Source organism: Rhinichthys klamathensis, unplaced genomic scaffold (genome assembly GCF_029890125.1).
Source record: "Rhinichthys klamathensis goyatoka isolate OS25496 unplaced genomic scaffold, OSU_Roscu_1.1 h1tg000781l_1, whole genome shotgun sequence".
NCBI classification, from domain to species: Eukaryota; Metazoa; Chordata; class Actinopteri; order Cypriniformes; family Leuciscidae; genus Rhinichthys; species Rhinichthys klamathensis.
In genome coordinates, this window is record NW_026607178.1 from 1,191,827 (window position 1) to 1,206,690 (window position 14,864).

At 40.6% G+C, this 14,864-nt stretch overlaps 1 protein-coding gene across 1 annotated transcript; it reads left to right on the forward strand.

Annotated features, from left to right (window-relative positions):
* Window positions 1-989: 989 nt before the first annotated feature.
* Window positions 990-13,328, forward strand: hnf1ba (HNF1 homeobox Ba). Its single transcript, XM_056243147.1, has 9 exons — window positions 990-1,450; window positions 3,638-3,837; window positions 4,684-4,954; window positions 5,041-5,276; window positions 8,848-9,008; window positions 9,730-9,856; window positions 9,934-10,113; window positions 10,207-10,325; window positions 12,898-13,328. The coding sequence occupies exons 1-9, from the start codon at window positions 1,083-1,085 to the stop codon at window positions 12,916-12,918; spliced, it is 1,683 nt and encodes a 560-aa protein (XP_056099122.1). The 5' UTR covers window positions 990-1,082; the 3' UTR covers window positions 12,919-13,328.
* Window positions 13,329-14,864: the final 1,536 nt, after the last annotated feature.

Below are 14,864 nucleotides of genomic sequence, written 5' to 3' on the forward strand. Positions count from 1 at the left end.
TACAAATCTTTGTTTGATACGTTTAATCGCAATTTATCCATTTGACAGCACTAATAAAAATAAATACACACTTATATAAAAGCTCATTAGTAAAAAATAAATAGCCAGAATTAGCTATTTAGAAAAAAAATCTGATTTTGTAATCATAATATCCATCTGTTGTTTGAAATGATCTGACTCTCTGAAAACTTCTAATTAACTCTTAAATCACAGTGATTTATGTTTTATTTCTGTTCACTTCAGCAGACAATCCCGAAAAAAAGGAGTGAAGTTTTATCAGGCGATAGAATTATCATGCACCATGGCTAAAGAATTTAATCACATTCTTCTGAGGAACTTATGGTTGTGTTTAGTAGTGTACTGCTTTGTATTATATGATGTAACTTTTAACTTAAGCTTAATCTGTGTGTTCTATCTCTATTTGCTTCTCTGGAATTTTGCATTACATCCAAAATTACATTTATCCTTAGAGATGTTAAGAAAACCTAAATTGATTTTTTTTAATAGAAATCTCCTGTTGATTGAAAACAGACTATTGCTAGTCTGATGAGCTGAGACAAAATCAAGCTAATTATTAATTTTATTCATTTTAGATAAAGTTATTATAGCTACATATTGAAACATCGTTAGTCACTCTAAATCACTTGGTGTTTGTTTTGTCAGTGTGATATCTCAGTTGTATGACCTAAGTTTATACAGCAACATTTAGCCTAAATATGTAGCCTACATATTTAATTTATTATTATTATTATTATTACGTGCTTTAACAAGAGTCGACAAAGTCCAAAGTTCTTTCGAGTTGTGCTGATAACAGGCCAGTCAGTGTAAACACGCTGTACCTGCGCGTTAGTCAGTGTGGCCCAGGACAGCTCATTTGCATAAAGGCCCTCAGCAGACGCCCACTCATTACCATATTTTATATCGCCTGCCCTCTGGAAGCATCATGGCAAGTTATATCATTCAGTCCGACAGGGAAGTGGCCTAACTTTTCGGAGCAGGTGTCTTCGGAGGAGTGAAGAGGGGAAATTTCACATTCTGCATTTCCCTCTTTACACCTCCCTGCGTAGCTACTAAACATTTAGATGTTCGCAAAAATGGTTTCAAAGTTGACGTCTTTGCAACAGGAGCTTTTGAGCGCCTTGTTGGACTCTGGAGTTACGAAAGATGTGCTTCTGCAAGCTTTGGAAGACCTGGACCCAAGCCCGAGCGCTTTTGGAGTTAAACTGGACAGTCTTCAGATGTCGCCCTCCGGTTCCAAACTCAGTGATACGGATTCAAAGCCGGTGTTTCACACGCTGACCAATGGACACAGTAAAGGGAAGTTATCAGGGGATGATGAGGGCTCGGAGGACGGGGATGATTTCGACACACCGCCGATACTGAAAGAACTGCAGTCTCAAAACACAGAGGAGGCAGCGGAGCAGAGGGCAGAAATAGATCGGATGTTGTCGTAAGTTTATCACTTGTATAATATAATCATAGGCTATAATCAAAGAGATCGAAGTGAGAAAGAGACAAGGAACTGTAGGCTACTGTAGCCTACTGCAGTTAAAGGCCGGCTGTTAGGCTACTGTGAAATTACTGTCGTTTGACAAGCTGTAATTTTGTCGTTATAGGATTGAAAACAGTTTATTTATTCGTTATAATACAAACATTTTCACAGAAAAAGTAGCTACACATTTACTAAAAATGTGCTGACATAAAAAGTTATTCTTAATTAAATCATTCCACTAAAATGGAAACGTTTAATTGTTGCCTTCTAAAATCACAGGGCGTTGATAAGGTCATACACTTTTTATAGGCTATACCACTTTTAATTAAATTTCTGATTGAAGTTCTGAAAACTGATAAAATGTAGTGTTTTATAAATTACTGCGATACGTTAAATCGACGGAAAATATGTGGTTATAATGTAGCCTAATGACCAACTTTTCTCAACCGCGTAACATTGGCTTGAAATCTGGAAACGAAATTCAGTGATGCTTTTTCAAAACAGATTTAACTAGCCTACTGGCTGCAGTGTGTTTACAAATTTAAAAGCACGCGCCAGTGTTTCCTCTTTTCACATTCTGGTTACTAATTATCTACGTGAGTTATTTCTTTAGAGATATATCAACTAAAGAAGATCTATTTATTATTAACCACCTCTGCCCTCTCGAAAGAAAATAAATACACGCGCTCTGCTGTCTGATTTCATCTCTTTTGACGTTGTCCGTAAATGTATTTTAGGCCATGTAAATAAAATGATTGATGATTATTGTTGTATTGTTATTATTATTGCTATTATAGGTCGTGTAATCATAATATTATTTCAAATACAATTGCAAAAAAACAAACAAAAAAAAACGCCTAATTGCATTTTTTTATTAGGCTATAGGCCTTTTTTATAATTCAGCATATGATATAATCAACATCGACGTCACGAAATATAGCTGAAAATCAAAACTAAAGCACGTGGAGTTGAGTTATTAATTTTATCCTATAAATCATCAACTGAAAGACACACAGTGACGAATGATTAGCGTGAAAGGAGATCTAGTTATTCATTGTCGAAAGTTATAAAGCAAGCACGGACATATATGTTGTCAGTCTCTAAATCAAACCGTCTGGACAGATTTCAAGAGCAAAGGTTTAATCTGAAATTACTATGGTAAGACTAAACTTCGTTTTAATGCATCTTAAAGCATGTCTGCCGCTTTTCGCGTTTTCTCTCCTTTCTTATTTATTTAGGTAGCCTATATTTTTTATTTAACTTAGTAATAAATATTACACAGCTTTTAATTTAGTTTTGTTTTTAAGGAAAAGCATATACATTTAATAATAGCTTATTATTATGTTGCATCAGCAAATTTACCAGCCTACGGACTGGAAAATAAGAAAATCTTTCTAGATATTTCTCTATGATTTTAGGCTATAGGATAGGCCTATTGCACGTAAAGTTCTCGTTGGTAAGCTCTTCAAATTCACCAGATAAATTTAAATGCTCTCTGAATGTGAACATTAGGCTAATAAATTTATTTTGAAATATGAATAGAGTTCTTTGGATTTATTTGCATCCAACAACTTTTCTGTTGATGAATAAAAAATATTGTTATTATCTTGAAGCTAATTCCATAATGCTATAGGCTATTTATTTATTAAGCCATGTCAAATTCGTTTAGTTTCTCTAATGCTATTGAGTTTTTAGCAATTTTCGTCTCACGCAAAATGTTCTCCTTCTCTCTAAAATATAGAGTATTTTTTAAAACCATGTTTAATTATACTTTAGGGCCGTCTAAGTATTATTGTTTTTGAGATGGCTTTACAATGTTCTCGGTGAACAATATAGCTGTCGTGAAGTCCTTCAGTTGTCTCTAACTTGTCCTTTTGTAATTAAATCACAGTAGTTGGATTGCGTGCAATGAAGTCTTTAACCTTTGGAATTATTTACAACCTATTGAAATACACTGATTAACGATTGGTTATTAGCGCTGGGAACAATTGACCGCACTTACAAAACAAATAACATGTTAAACAGATTAATAAATTCACTATCATAAATATAAAAGAATCGAAACCAACTGTTAAAAGGTGACTTAAACTAATGATATAAAATGAGTTTGTTGTAGTTATTGTTTTATGTTTCCGGTCTCTTCAGGGAGGACCCGTGGCGCGCGGCCCGCATGATCAAAGGATACATGCAGCAGCACAATATCCCTCAGCGCGAGGTCGTGGATGTGACAGGACTCAATCAGTCGCACCTGTCACAGCACCTGAATAAAGGCACGCCTATGAAAACGCAGAAACGCGCTGCGCTCTACACCTGGTATGTCAGGAAACAGCGGGAGATCTTGCGACGTAAGTTAATATTTGTATTTCTTGCTGCAATGTGAGAGTTTACTACAGTGCTACAGTGAGACTATAGGCCTAGTAATATAAAACTGCCTGAATCAACTGCATGAAATTAAATAGTAGCCTATAAAGCACCACTTTCCACCGGAATCTATGCATTAATTATGAGGATTATGCAAAATCTATTCATTCTTTTTCATAAAAATCTTTTTCATTCTTATTTTTTTTCTTATGTAATTTTAGAGAGATACAGATTCAGTAAGGGCAGAAAGAGATTATTAGTGATGCACTTAAAAATAAAGGTTCCAAATGGGTGTTTTAGCATTAATGCCATAGAAGAACCGTTTTCGGTTCCCCTAAGAACTTTCCAATCAACAGTTCTAAAAAGAACTAAAATAGTGTGAAGAACATTCTAAAAATTTCCAATATAAAGAACCTTTTGTGGAATCTAAAGGTTCTTCATGGAACCAAATATGCCAACAAAGAACCTTTATTTTTAAGAGTGTAGGCCTATTATTATAATTTTTTTATAAAAAAATGTTTTTTTTTTGGAGACTGGCTACTTATTGCATCATCATTTTGAGTTTATGTTGTCATAAAAAGCGCAATGACATATAAAAAGGACAGTCATATAGAATGATGCAAAGGTCAAAGTTTATCCCCCATGGTGATTCGGTGTAACATCACACCCCGAAAGCTTTAAAATGACTGCATGTTTCTTGCAAAATATCCATTTCTTTCAAGAGATGTTACTTTATTCAACTAGGATTAAAAGCATATGTTAATTTAAACTTTATGTCCTATATGAAAATTCTGAAAGTGACATCAAAATTCCTCTCTTTTACTTTTCAGAATTCAACCAGATCTCACATGGCTGTGGCAGCAACATGTCAGACAAAGGCAATCAGGATCAGGTGCTACTTTTTTTCTCAGACTTTAGTCAGTCTGCGCAGGGTATGGTGCAGCCAGGGGATGATGCTGCCGTTGAACCTGCTTGCAAGAAGCTCAGACGCAACCGGTTCAAATGGGGGCCTGCATCCCAACAGATCCTTTACCAGGCTTACGAACGGCAGAAGAACCCCAGCAAAGAGGAGAGGGAGGCACTGGTAGAGGAGTGCAATCGGTACGGAAGAACTTGCTATGAATGTCAAAACTACTTCCTCACTTTCATCCCAGTTATGCTAATATTTTTCTCTTGACTACATTCAGGGCTGAGTGCCTCCAGAGAGGAGTATCGCCATCCAAAGCTCATGGGCTTGGCTCCAACCTGGTCACAGAGGTGCGAGTCTACAACTGGTTTGCCAACAGGAGGAAGGAAGAGGCTTTTAGACAAAAATTGGCCATGGATGCCTACAGTGGGCCAACGCACAGTCTGAACTCCCTCCTTTCACATAGTTCCCCACATCACCCACGAGCCAGCAGCTCCCCACCAGGAAAGATGCAAGGTATTGACACATCCTTTGTAATCTCTCGTCTATTATTTGATATTGCTCTTAGCCTGTGAATGTGGCTTAGGGTCGGAAAATACATTTATTGATCATTGTCTCCTCTGCGGTATGGTGTGGCAACGAAGTTGAAGAAGAGATGAGGTAGTTGATGAGATCAGGGGGAAAGAAAGAGAGCAGGGCAGTGATCAATGAGTGTGACAGAGTGAGCTGAGCAAATGGCATTGTTATTCCCAGCTTTGAAACACATACCAAGAACAATCTGCATTGTACCTGCAATCTCAGCTCTACTGAAGTCAGCAGGCAAGAGTGAGGCACAAAGAGCAGCCACCCTTGGACAGGACACAGGGTCAACCCTGGGTCATGCGGCTCAACTCACTCTCGAGTCCTAGTTATACCTGTAGGGTCACTGCGGTTTACTGCAGGCCCACTCCTCTGTTATCTAATGAATTGTATTCCCAGAAGGATTTATTGACTTAGTTTGATATGGCAAGACTTCGGCAGTAAAAGCAATACACTCTTTGACTCAACCAGCTTATTACATATTGTTGCTCTTTCATGTTTGAGCGCCAAAGAGCCAGTGCTTTCGCAGTGGGTGTTTTGCTTGTTTCTACGCATGTGGCACAGCAATAAGTGGCTTGTCTGTTTGCGTGTGGTGTTTCCCTCTGCACACCTGACCAGTCAGTGACCTCAGGTTGTGTTAATTTGGATGAGAAGGGGGAGGAACGGGATGGTATCGGTCTTCTCTTCCGTGCTTTTAGTCGAGGGTCTTACAAGGTGTCCCGCCAGATCCCTGCCAGCAGAATCAGCTGTTTTTTGGTGTCAGAAGCAGGCCTGACAAGAATGGCACAGCAGGACCCCTCATCACGTTGCCAGGGCACAGCCTGTATTATGCATGCTTAATTGACAATTAAAATCCTCAGCTACTACATCTCCCAGGCCTTTGATAAGGGACTCCCTTCTTCCCTGCTCTCTTTACCCTGTCTCAGCAGGGAACCCTTTTGTTTATGGTATATTAGAAGACTGTAGTGACTGTAACCGAGGTTCATTTATCTCTGCTAGGCCAGGGGGAGGGACAACTCGGATCCCCTCTCACCTTTATGGGCTGGGGTATAGAAGCAGTAGCTGGGCTCTGAGCAGAACAGCAGGAGCTGTCCGCTGGGCTTTGGCTCTTTTCGGGCCAGACAGGACTGATGAGCCCCTTCTGCTCGAGGTATGGAGGGTGCTGGGTGATTCCCGGTCTCAGCCCCCCTCTCGGAAACTACGCAAACCCAGGTTTTGTTAAGAGGTCGTTACCAGGTCAGATCGGAGAGAGACTCTACTTTTTTTTATTGATTCAGGTTTGGCCTGTTGATAACAGACAGGCCATTTTGCCGCTGCTGGAAGGTCAACTGATATGTGTTTTTGGGGCCTGACTGTGATCTTCCCTATGTTTGTGTTGTGGTGCCGTTGGGAAAGCATACCGCTTTCAGAATTCTCTTTGATAACATTTAGGTAGAAAATGTTGGAGTGGTTGTCTAAAGCACTGAAACAGTATCTATTAATCTAAATCTTTAAATCTATTAGTAAAGAAACTTGTATTTGAGACCGTCACCTCATGACCAAGGAAACTAGAAAATTTACCCTTTTAGTAATGTTTTTTAATTTACCCCTGACATATAATAGCAAAGGAGAAGCAGAGAACATTAGAGTTCAACTATCCTTGCTTAGTCTATTGGGGGCCGCAGAAAGGCTGAAAGGCCGAGTACGTCCTGCTAAGACCCAGGAGGCCTCTCATATGCGGCAATGCTATAATGAGCACTGCCTGGGGATGAAGAGCAATGCTTTGATATTACATGCATCCCAGGGAGAGCTGAACCCTTTAAAATCTGCTGAAGTCTAATGCTACCACTCCCCTTTAGGATTTCTCACCGCCCTCTGCCTCTAACCAAAGTTTGCGGTAGCAGTTTTTGTATTGTTCAAGCTATACTAAAAGGCGACTACAAAGCGAATTGTTAAAGTTGAAAACAAAGTTGATTCGTAACAAAATCTTGTCCAGGGAGATTGATAAGCCAATATTTAGCTATTTTGAGAATATTGTATCAGCCAATAACCTTATACACTGTCTAGATATAACTACCACCAGTGGTTGCTGAAAGTGTCTGTTGCTTTTCTGAATAGCGTAATTAAGACTTGGTTTATGATACCATTCCATGTAACTTTTATGTTGTGGTCTCAGAGGTTGTATTTCGGTTCCTGGTTCCCTCAGAAACCGAGCCCTCCTGCTGGTCAGCATGGCCCAGACAGCGCAGACCGAAATGATTGAGCGTGAGAGGAGATCCCTGCAGTCCGAGTGAATGCCTGATGGAGTCAGACAATAGCCTGTTCTCTCTCTGACACTTTTAGTGGGTGCGCGGTAGTAAAGTAAAGACTGTTTATGGTTGCTGGCCCATTGTGTGCTGAGCAGGTTGTAGGTCCAATGGAGTGCTTTATTGTCCTGCACTGGTGTTTACAAGACACTGTAGAGAGCTGGCAATGCTGTAAGTGTGCAGAGGGGGGCAAAGTTGTGTCTGCAGAGTTTCCCTGCACAATGAAACACAAAAAAGGATAAATCGATTTGTTCTAAGACCTTTCTGTCATATTTTTGCTGTTCTGCTAGTCTTTTTATTAGGTGCGTCACTCTGGGAGCACTCTGGGAAAGAGGTAATCAAAAACAAAGCCTTATTTCATTCGGCTGTGTCGTCATCTTGCTTGGCTAGCCAACCTGGTATTTGAATGTAGGAGTAAAGACTTTTGGACTGAAAAATGCCTATGACATTAGTATTAATTGAGTAATGTTTACCTTGTTCATATCTGTGGAGCTTGGGGTTGGCAAACACCCATTCGATAGGAGACAGGCTGAATTCCTGTGGCCCTGAATGTTCAAGAGTACCCACACAAGATAAAAGGTCTAAACAGAGAATTAAGCTTCAGTAGAGCATTATTATCTCATAAAGCTTTATTTTACGTAGATTTCACGTAGACCTCTCTGCAGAGTTTAGCCTTGAAGTTTCTAGTAATCCCGAAGACCTTGAATAACAGGTTCGGGTGTTTAATAGGCTTTATGCACAGCTTCACTACTTCCTGAACTTTAGCCAGCTCCTTTGTTTCCTGTCTGCCATTATTGGACAAACTGATTAATCCAGGTGTGCCTGATTATTGTTACTGAGGCCAGGCACACCTGGATTAATCAGTTTGTCCAATAATGGCAGACAGGAAACAAAGGAGCTGGCTAAAGTTCAGGAAGTAGTGCAGCTGTGCATAAAGCCAATTCGAGCTGGAGCCAAACGCTGCTAGAAAGTGGCCCTCCAGGAGAAGGATTGGATACTCCTGACGTAGATTATGAAGTTCTGAAGGTCAGTGCAGCATAGTTTTCAGAGTTGCGGACAACCCACATGTACACATTCAGATGACCTTGACCGTTCAGGGACCAGGTGCGGAGGGCACTGTTTGTTTACTCTGCCCTAACTAATAGATACAGACTGGGACAAATTTGCAAAGCATTTAGGAGACTAAATCTGATCATTTTCTTTCTCGCTTTCTTCCTTAATAGGTGTCCGGTACAGCCAACAAGGTCCTGGTGAAGTCAGTTCCTCCTCGACGATCAATCACCATAGCAGTAATGCCATGGTAACCAGCCAGTCAGTATTACAGCAGGTCTCTCCGGGGGCACTGGACCCCAGTCACAGTCTCCTGTCATCTGACTCCAAGATGGTGAGCACTTCTGAGCCCAGATAAGATATCGCATGCCTGCTCTTGACACAGAAACACAAAGTATGGCCTAATAGATACCTACCTTCACCCAGTAAGTGGGATTACAAATGCTGCATTGTACCTCCCAGTGCTAAACTTAGAGGCAGAAGGCAGGCCTTGGCCCATAGTGCACTGCAGGGCCGATCTTAGCAAATGTTAGCCAGTGGAAGTGAGAAAGGGGCACGGCCGTGGCTGTGCCAACAAACCTGACAAAGAAACATTCTGTTTGTATTGATTAAATGCCCCGCAGAGGAGGAGAAGGGTGGAGTTGTGCTTGTTCTCTGTCGGTTGAGTGACACCGGCGCTCAATGGAGTTCGTTATCTGAATACTAATGTTTGAGTTGGGCGAGATGTTCATGTAGCCTTTTGTTTCAGGACAATTTTCTATGCATTAATTTTTCTAGCAAGGCTGCGGTGTTACGTTATAGGTCAAATTCATCATGGTTTAGGGTGGGTTTCTGTCAATGGCAGGGTAGGAGGAAGGGAGTATGACAGCAGCTTATCTGAGTAGTCAGACGGTTGTCTGAGCATGGCCAACTCTTAACTCGGCTTATTCAAATAAACCTCTGTGTCTCTGTCAGGGCTCCGACACCTTCATAAGATAAGAGTACAGTTGAAACAGTTCTGACAGAAGCATTCATTCTAGTCAGTCCGTTGAACTATTGGTGCATTTTCTTCACAGATCTCTGTATCAGGTGGAGGTCTTCCTCCAGTCAGCACCCTGACCAACATCCATGCATCTCACCATGTGCACCAACAGACCCCCAACCTCATAATGCCCCTCTCTGGAGTCATGGCCATCGCACAAAGTGAGTGACCCACCTTGCTTTCCTTTTCAAATTCTTTATACATTCTCCACTTGACGCCTCATTGTTCTCGCGTCCAGGTTTGAATACGTCGCAGGCACAGACGATACCTGTCATCAACAGCGTTTCAGGCAGTCTGGCAGCTCTGCAGCCGGTGCAGTTCTCGCAACAGCTAAACGTCCAACACCAGCAGCTCATGCAACAGTCAGCTGGCCACATGAGCCAACAGCCCTTCATGGCCTCCGTCTCACACTCACACAGTCAGTCCACGTCCTCTGTCCAGTATCTACTGATCTAGTCAAGTTCTTTCAAATACCTGTTGATGTGATTTTCTGTTTGTGTTATCTTTACAGTGTACTCGCACAAGCAGGAGCCACCCCACTATTCTCACTCGTCTCGGTTTCCCCCCACCATGGTGGTGACAGATGCCAACAGCCTCAGCACACTGAGTTCAATGTCCTCCAGCAAACAGGTCAGTCATCCACAACATTTACCAAGACAGATTTAAGTCTGTTAGACTACGTTCAGACTGCAGGCAAATGTGGCCCATATCCGCTCACAGTTTGCTCACATGTGACTCAGATCTGCTTTTCTCATGACAGTGTAAACAGTACAAACCACATGGAATCTGATCTTTTAAATTCTGATTTGTGCCACTTCCATATGTGGGACTTAATCCGATACAGGGCGGATGTTTAGCAATGCGACCACAGTCATATCGGAATTCATGCAGAGCAACATTTGTCACAATTCTGCACTCATGGGAGTCACTTTTTTACATACCCAACGTTTTCAAGAAAGTTGCGAAAAGGTAGTCAGTAAAGGACAGAACTCATAAGTATTATAGTGAAAACTCTCTCTTCTGCGGCTGATCACGCAATACGTAAACGCAAACGCAAGTCAATTACTTTTATGTCCGCCGTGTTTACTTCCATATGCCAGTGTGTTGCTTTATCGTTCATTTGCACATGCGGGTCAGTTCAGGACCATGATCTGTTCACACTGGAATCTAATATTGGCCACATTTAAAACAACAATGTGAACAGCTATACAAAAAAATCGGATCTGAGCAATAAATCTGAATTGAGCACTAAGGCTCGCTGTGTGAATGTAGCCTTAGATCTGTTCTAACACAGCTGATTGGTTTCTTTGTGGGTGCTCAAGTCTATCTGCATGTCCGGCATACTTCTGCAAGCTTCTTATGGGTAAATAAAGCCATGTGGGATGGAATTGTTTACTGTAATCACTTTTAGCTTCATTAAAGCTACAAAGATGCTTATGACATGATCCACAAACCTTTTTAAGCCAGCTTATAATTCATATTGCAATCGCATGAGTTTTTTCGCTCATCTGCTATATTTATGACAATCAGTTGGGCAAAGTAATGGCGGCAAAGAGGAAAAAAACCCAGAGATACCAAGAAAAATGTTTATCATTGAATTTTTTTCATACCAGATTCCAAAAAAACATTTTACATATCTGTACAATATTACATTACTACATATATTAGCACAGACCCTACCAAACATTCACAGATTTTAAAAAAATATTTAATCCACAATCCGTCTCCATATACTGGCAAGAGTATTTTGATTGTACAGTAAAGTTTCATGTATGTTTGATGTAGCTCAGAATATTGCTTTTAAGCACCGTTTATCAACATTTAATCACTAACATTTCTTAAAGTGATCAGCATAAGATTTCTGGAAAGCACTGATGTTGAGTTTTTCTGTTAGATAAAGGCCAATGGGGTTTTTATCAGGCAGAGAATCTGCACACAAACCCAACCTGCTCCAGTGTCTTTGTTTAGCTGGGTTTGTTGCACATCTCGATCAGTGAAGCGAACCAACGTGGATACTCCTCAGAATTCCTATTTCCTTTTGAACAGCTTGACCAATCAGTCACCCGTGATCCAAGCCTGAGCACGACTTGATTGATGAAACCGCCTTTCGCTTTCTTTGTCACACTTTCTTTCTTTCTTTCTTTCTTTCTTTCTTTCTTTCTTTCTTTCTTTCTTTCTTTCTTTCTTTCTTTCTTTCTTTCTTTCTTTCTTTCTTTCTTTCTTTCTTTCTTTCTTTCTTTCTTTCTTTCTTTCAGTAAAATTATTTTAGTTTTTAGTTTATATGTATATATTAGTTTTGTTTTACAGTTTTTTTTCTATCTATCTTTCTTTCTTTTCTCGCTCTCAATGCAGTCATTCCTGAGTCCAGTTTAACAGTGAGTTCAGGAAATGATCCTCACTGTTAATCAAAGCCCTCGTGCTCCTTCGGCTCCGCTGCCGTGGATGGGAGTGTATGAAGTAATTACGTCTTTTCCCCTGCGCTCTGTGACCGCTCTAGCCTGAAATGCGGTCTGCAGTCGCCGCTTTTACATGCCCAATTTCCCACGCTGCCACATCACTGGCAGCACAAACCCTGGTGGCTTGAACCTCCTGCCAGCATTTGGTTCACTTATCAAGATCTTGTCTCTAATTCTGAATAATATGCAAATGTCCTCAATATTTCACTTGTGTGAGATTATTGGAAATGTCGGTTGAAAGCATTTAGATATCCCAGGTATGCGGTTCCTCAACCCCCCACCCCCAAAGTACTGAGAGAGCAATTTCAAGCTCTTATCAGCCTGGTGTATTTGGACTGGGCGGTGCAGTGGGCACTTTGGGGGACATTACAAACCACGCTCTGTCTTTATAACCCTCCTGTTTGCCGAGCTATCCCACTCAGCCTAACAACAAAACCTCACCTCCATTTGGAGACCTGCATCTAATGAGTGTAGTCTGAGCAGCTGGCCGGCACCTTTATCAGGTGCGTCTGTTTGTCGGCCAGCGGGTCACGACAGGGTCACCTGCCTCTCCCTCTCCAAAGAAAGAGTAAAAACACCCAAACAATACGAAAATGTCGGTTACAATGGAAAAGAGCGCACAGGGATGAGGTATATATTTGGTCAGGTGTGGCTGATAAGGAAATTCCACCTTCGCAGGATTTGTTCACATTTCATACGGAATCATGCTTATGTGACCATTTCCTGTTTCTCTCTTTATCTTGCAGTGTCCGCTGCAGGCCTGGTGAGCGTGTACACCTGACTTCCTCGATGCCTAGCAACAGGAGCACATCGTCCTGACCTCCATTCTCCCGTATCTGTGGCAACCCATAATAAGTGCTCGCAGCACGTTGGATGATGAGTTTGTCAATAAACCAGGGGCTGCAGTGGAGGGCAAGACCCACAAGACCGAACACTGTCGGGTTGTTCAAGAAGTCTGGCGATCAACGGACGACCAGCAACGGTACAAACTTTAGTGACGGTATTTTCCTTCTCAGTGATGGACGAACCGTATTAATGAACATGGGTGATCCTGAAGAACAAACAAATAGGAAAAACATGGTCAGACAAAGCTACAGATACAAATCTGCACCAGAAAGGAACGAAAAGACACCTGCTTTCCAGCCAGTTCCTGGAATAAGGGCACAATATGTTTCTAGGTGTGTGAAACATTGACAATCAGCCAATGAAGCATCTGTAAGGTTTTACGTAACGTATGACTGTGATGCAAAAACGTCTTCCATTAAATCTGAATGCTTAGACAATGTTCTGTACAGTTGGATGTAAATACAAGCAATTATTATATCACCATTATTATGAAGGATATAAATATTTGATAATCCATGTGGTGTGCTTTTATCTGTCTAAACATGTAAACTGTGATTTAGGATGTGACAATCTAAGGAACAGGTATGACGTATTGGAATATGCAATGTGACGGAGTGCGCAGTTTCCAAAGGTTAAAAGTGAGATAAATGTTAAAGCACATTCAACAAAACCTGAACCTATCGATCTACCTTTAAGTCTGGTTTTAAAATAGACACTACTGTCAATGTTGACTATTAGCATTGGTGTCGTCAGATAGATAAGACTCATCTTTCTGTGCCAGCGTTCAGATGGAGGAACTCAGTATAACAGACTCCCATCCAACAAATACTGGATTAATTTTACGGTCGATCAGAGAGACAGATAACTCTATCCGCATAGCCGGTCACCATCTTTGTGATACCGAAGGGAACGGCCATGAATCATGACGACGTGCCTTTCTAATCTAAATATTGACCTACAGTCAAACTGTCATTGTCATGTTGGAGAGATATGTGAAAAAGAGCGTCCTGTTGAATTGGTCTGTTATTGGACAGTGTAATTGTTATCAGTAGGAATTTCATGAAAGTTGGGAAATTGAGCCCGTTCGCCATTTCAAACAGTATTATTTGCTCACACACAACTCTGAACTAACAGGAAGCATTGTGAAATAGTTTTTATTGTGGCTCTTTACCTTGTTTGGTTTTTTTACTGGCATGTAAGTCCATGAATTGAAAACTGACATTGTCATTTTGGTAAACTAGTGCAAACGTCCCTTTTTAGTCCCATCTGAGAGTTTGAATACTTGTCAAAAGGTCACTTCGATGTTCTTTTTTAATGTTGTTGACTATGTTCCCACTGCCAGTTGACCTGAGGTTACAGTACTGGTTTATTCTCCTGTTTATGCTGGATTTATACAAAATGTGATTCTTTCCACATTGTATTATTTTTGTATAAAATGAAATCAATCTTTTAAAATCACTATTTATGCTTTACAAAAAAAAGTTCCAAGTAAAGTTTTTTTGCTCAAGATTGATAACAGTGGTCTGTCTCTGATTTGAAATGTGAAATTAGAAAAAATTCTGTATTTCTTATACATTTCCTCATACTGAATATTATAGTCTAGTATTTGCCAAGCTACAGTATTATGAATTTTACTGTTCTTTGCTTAGTTTTTCTTTTGAACACAATGATTTTTATGACATGGGTGTTAGGAATGTGTTTCCGTTCAGCAAGGGCCCATTACCAACCAACCCCTCCTTCCTGCGACAAGCACTATCTGTCTTGTTAAATCCCGTATACTTTATAGGACAAGCGACTTCTTCTATGGTGTTCTTAAATCTTTTTAGTTTGCACAATATTTTGACAATTTAAGTCTAGGTGCTTCTCA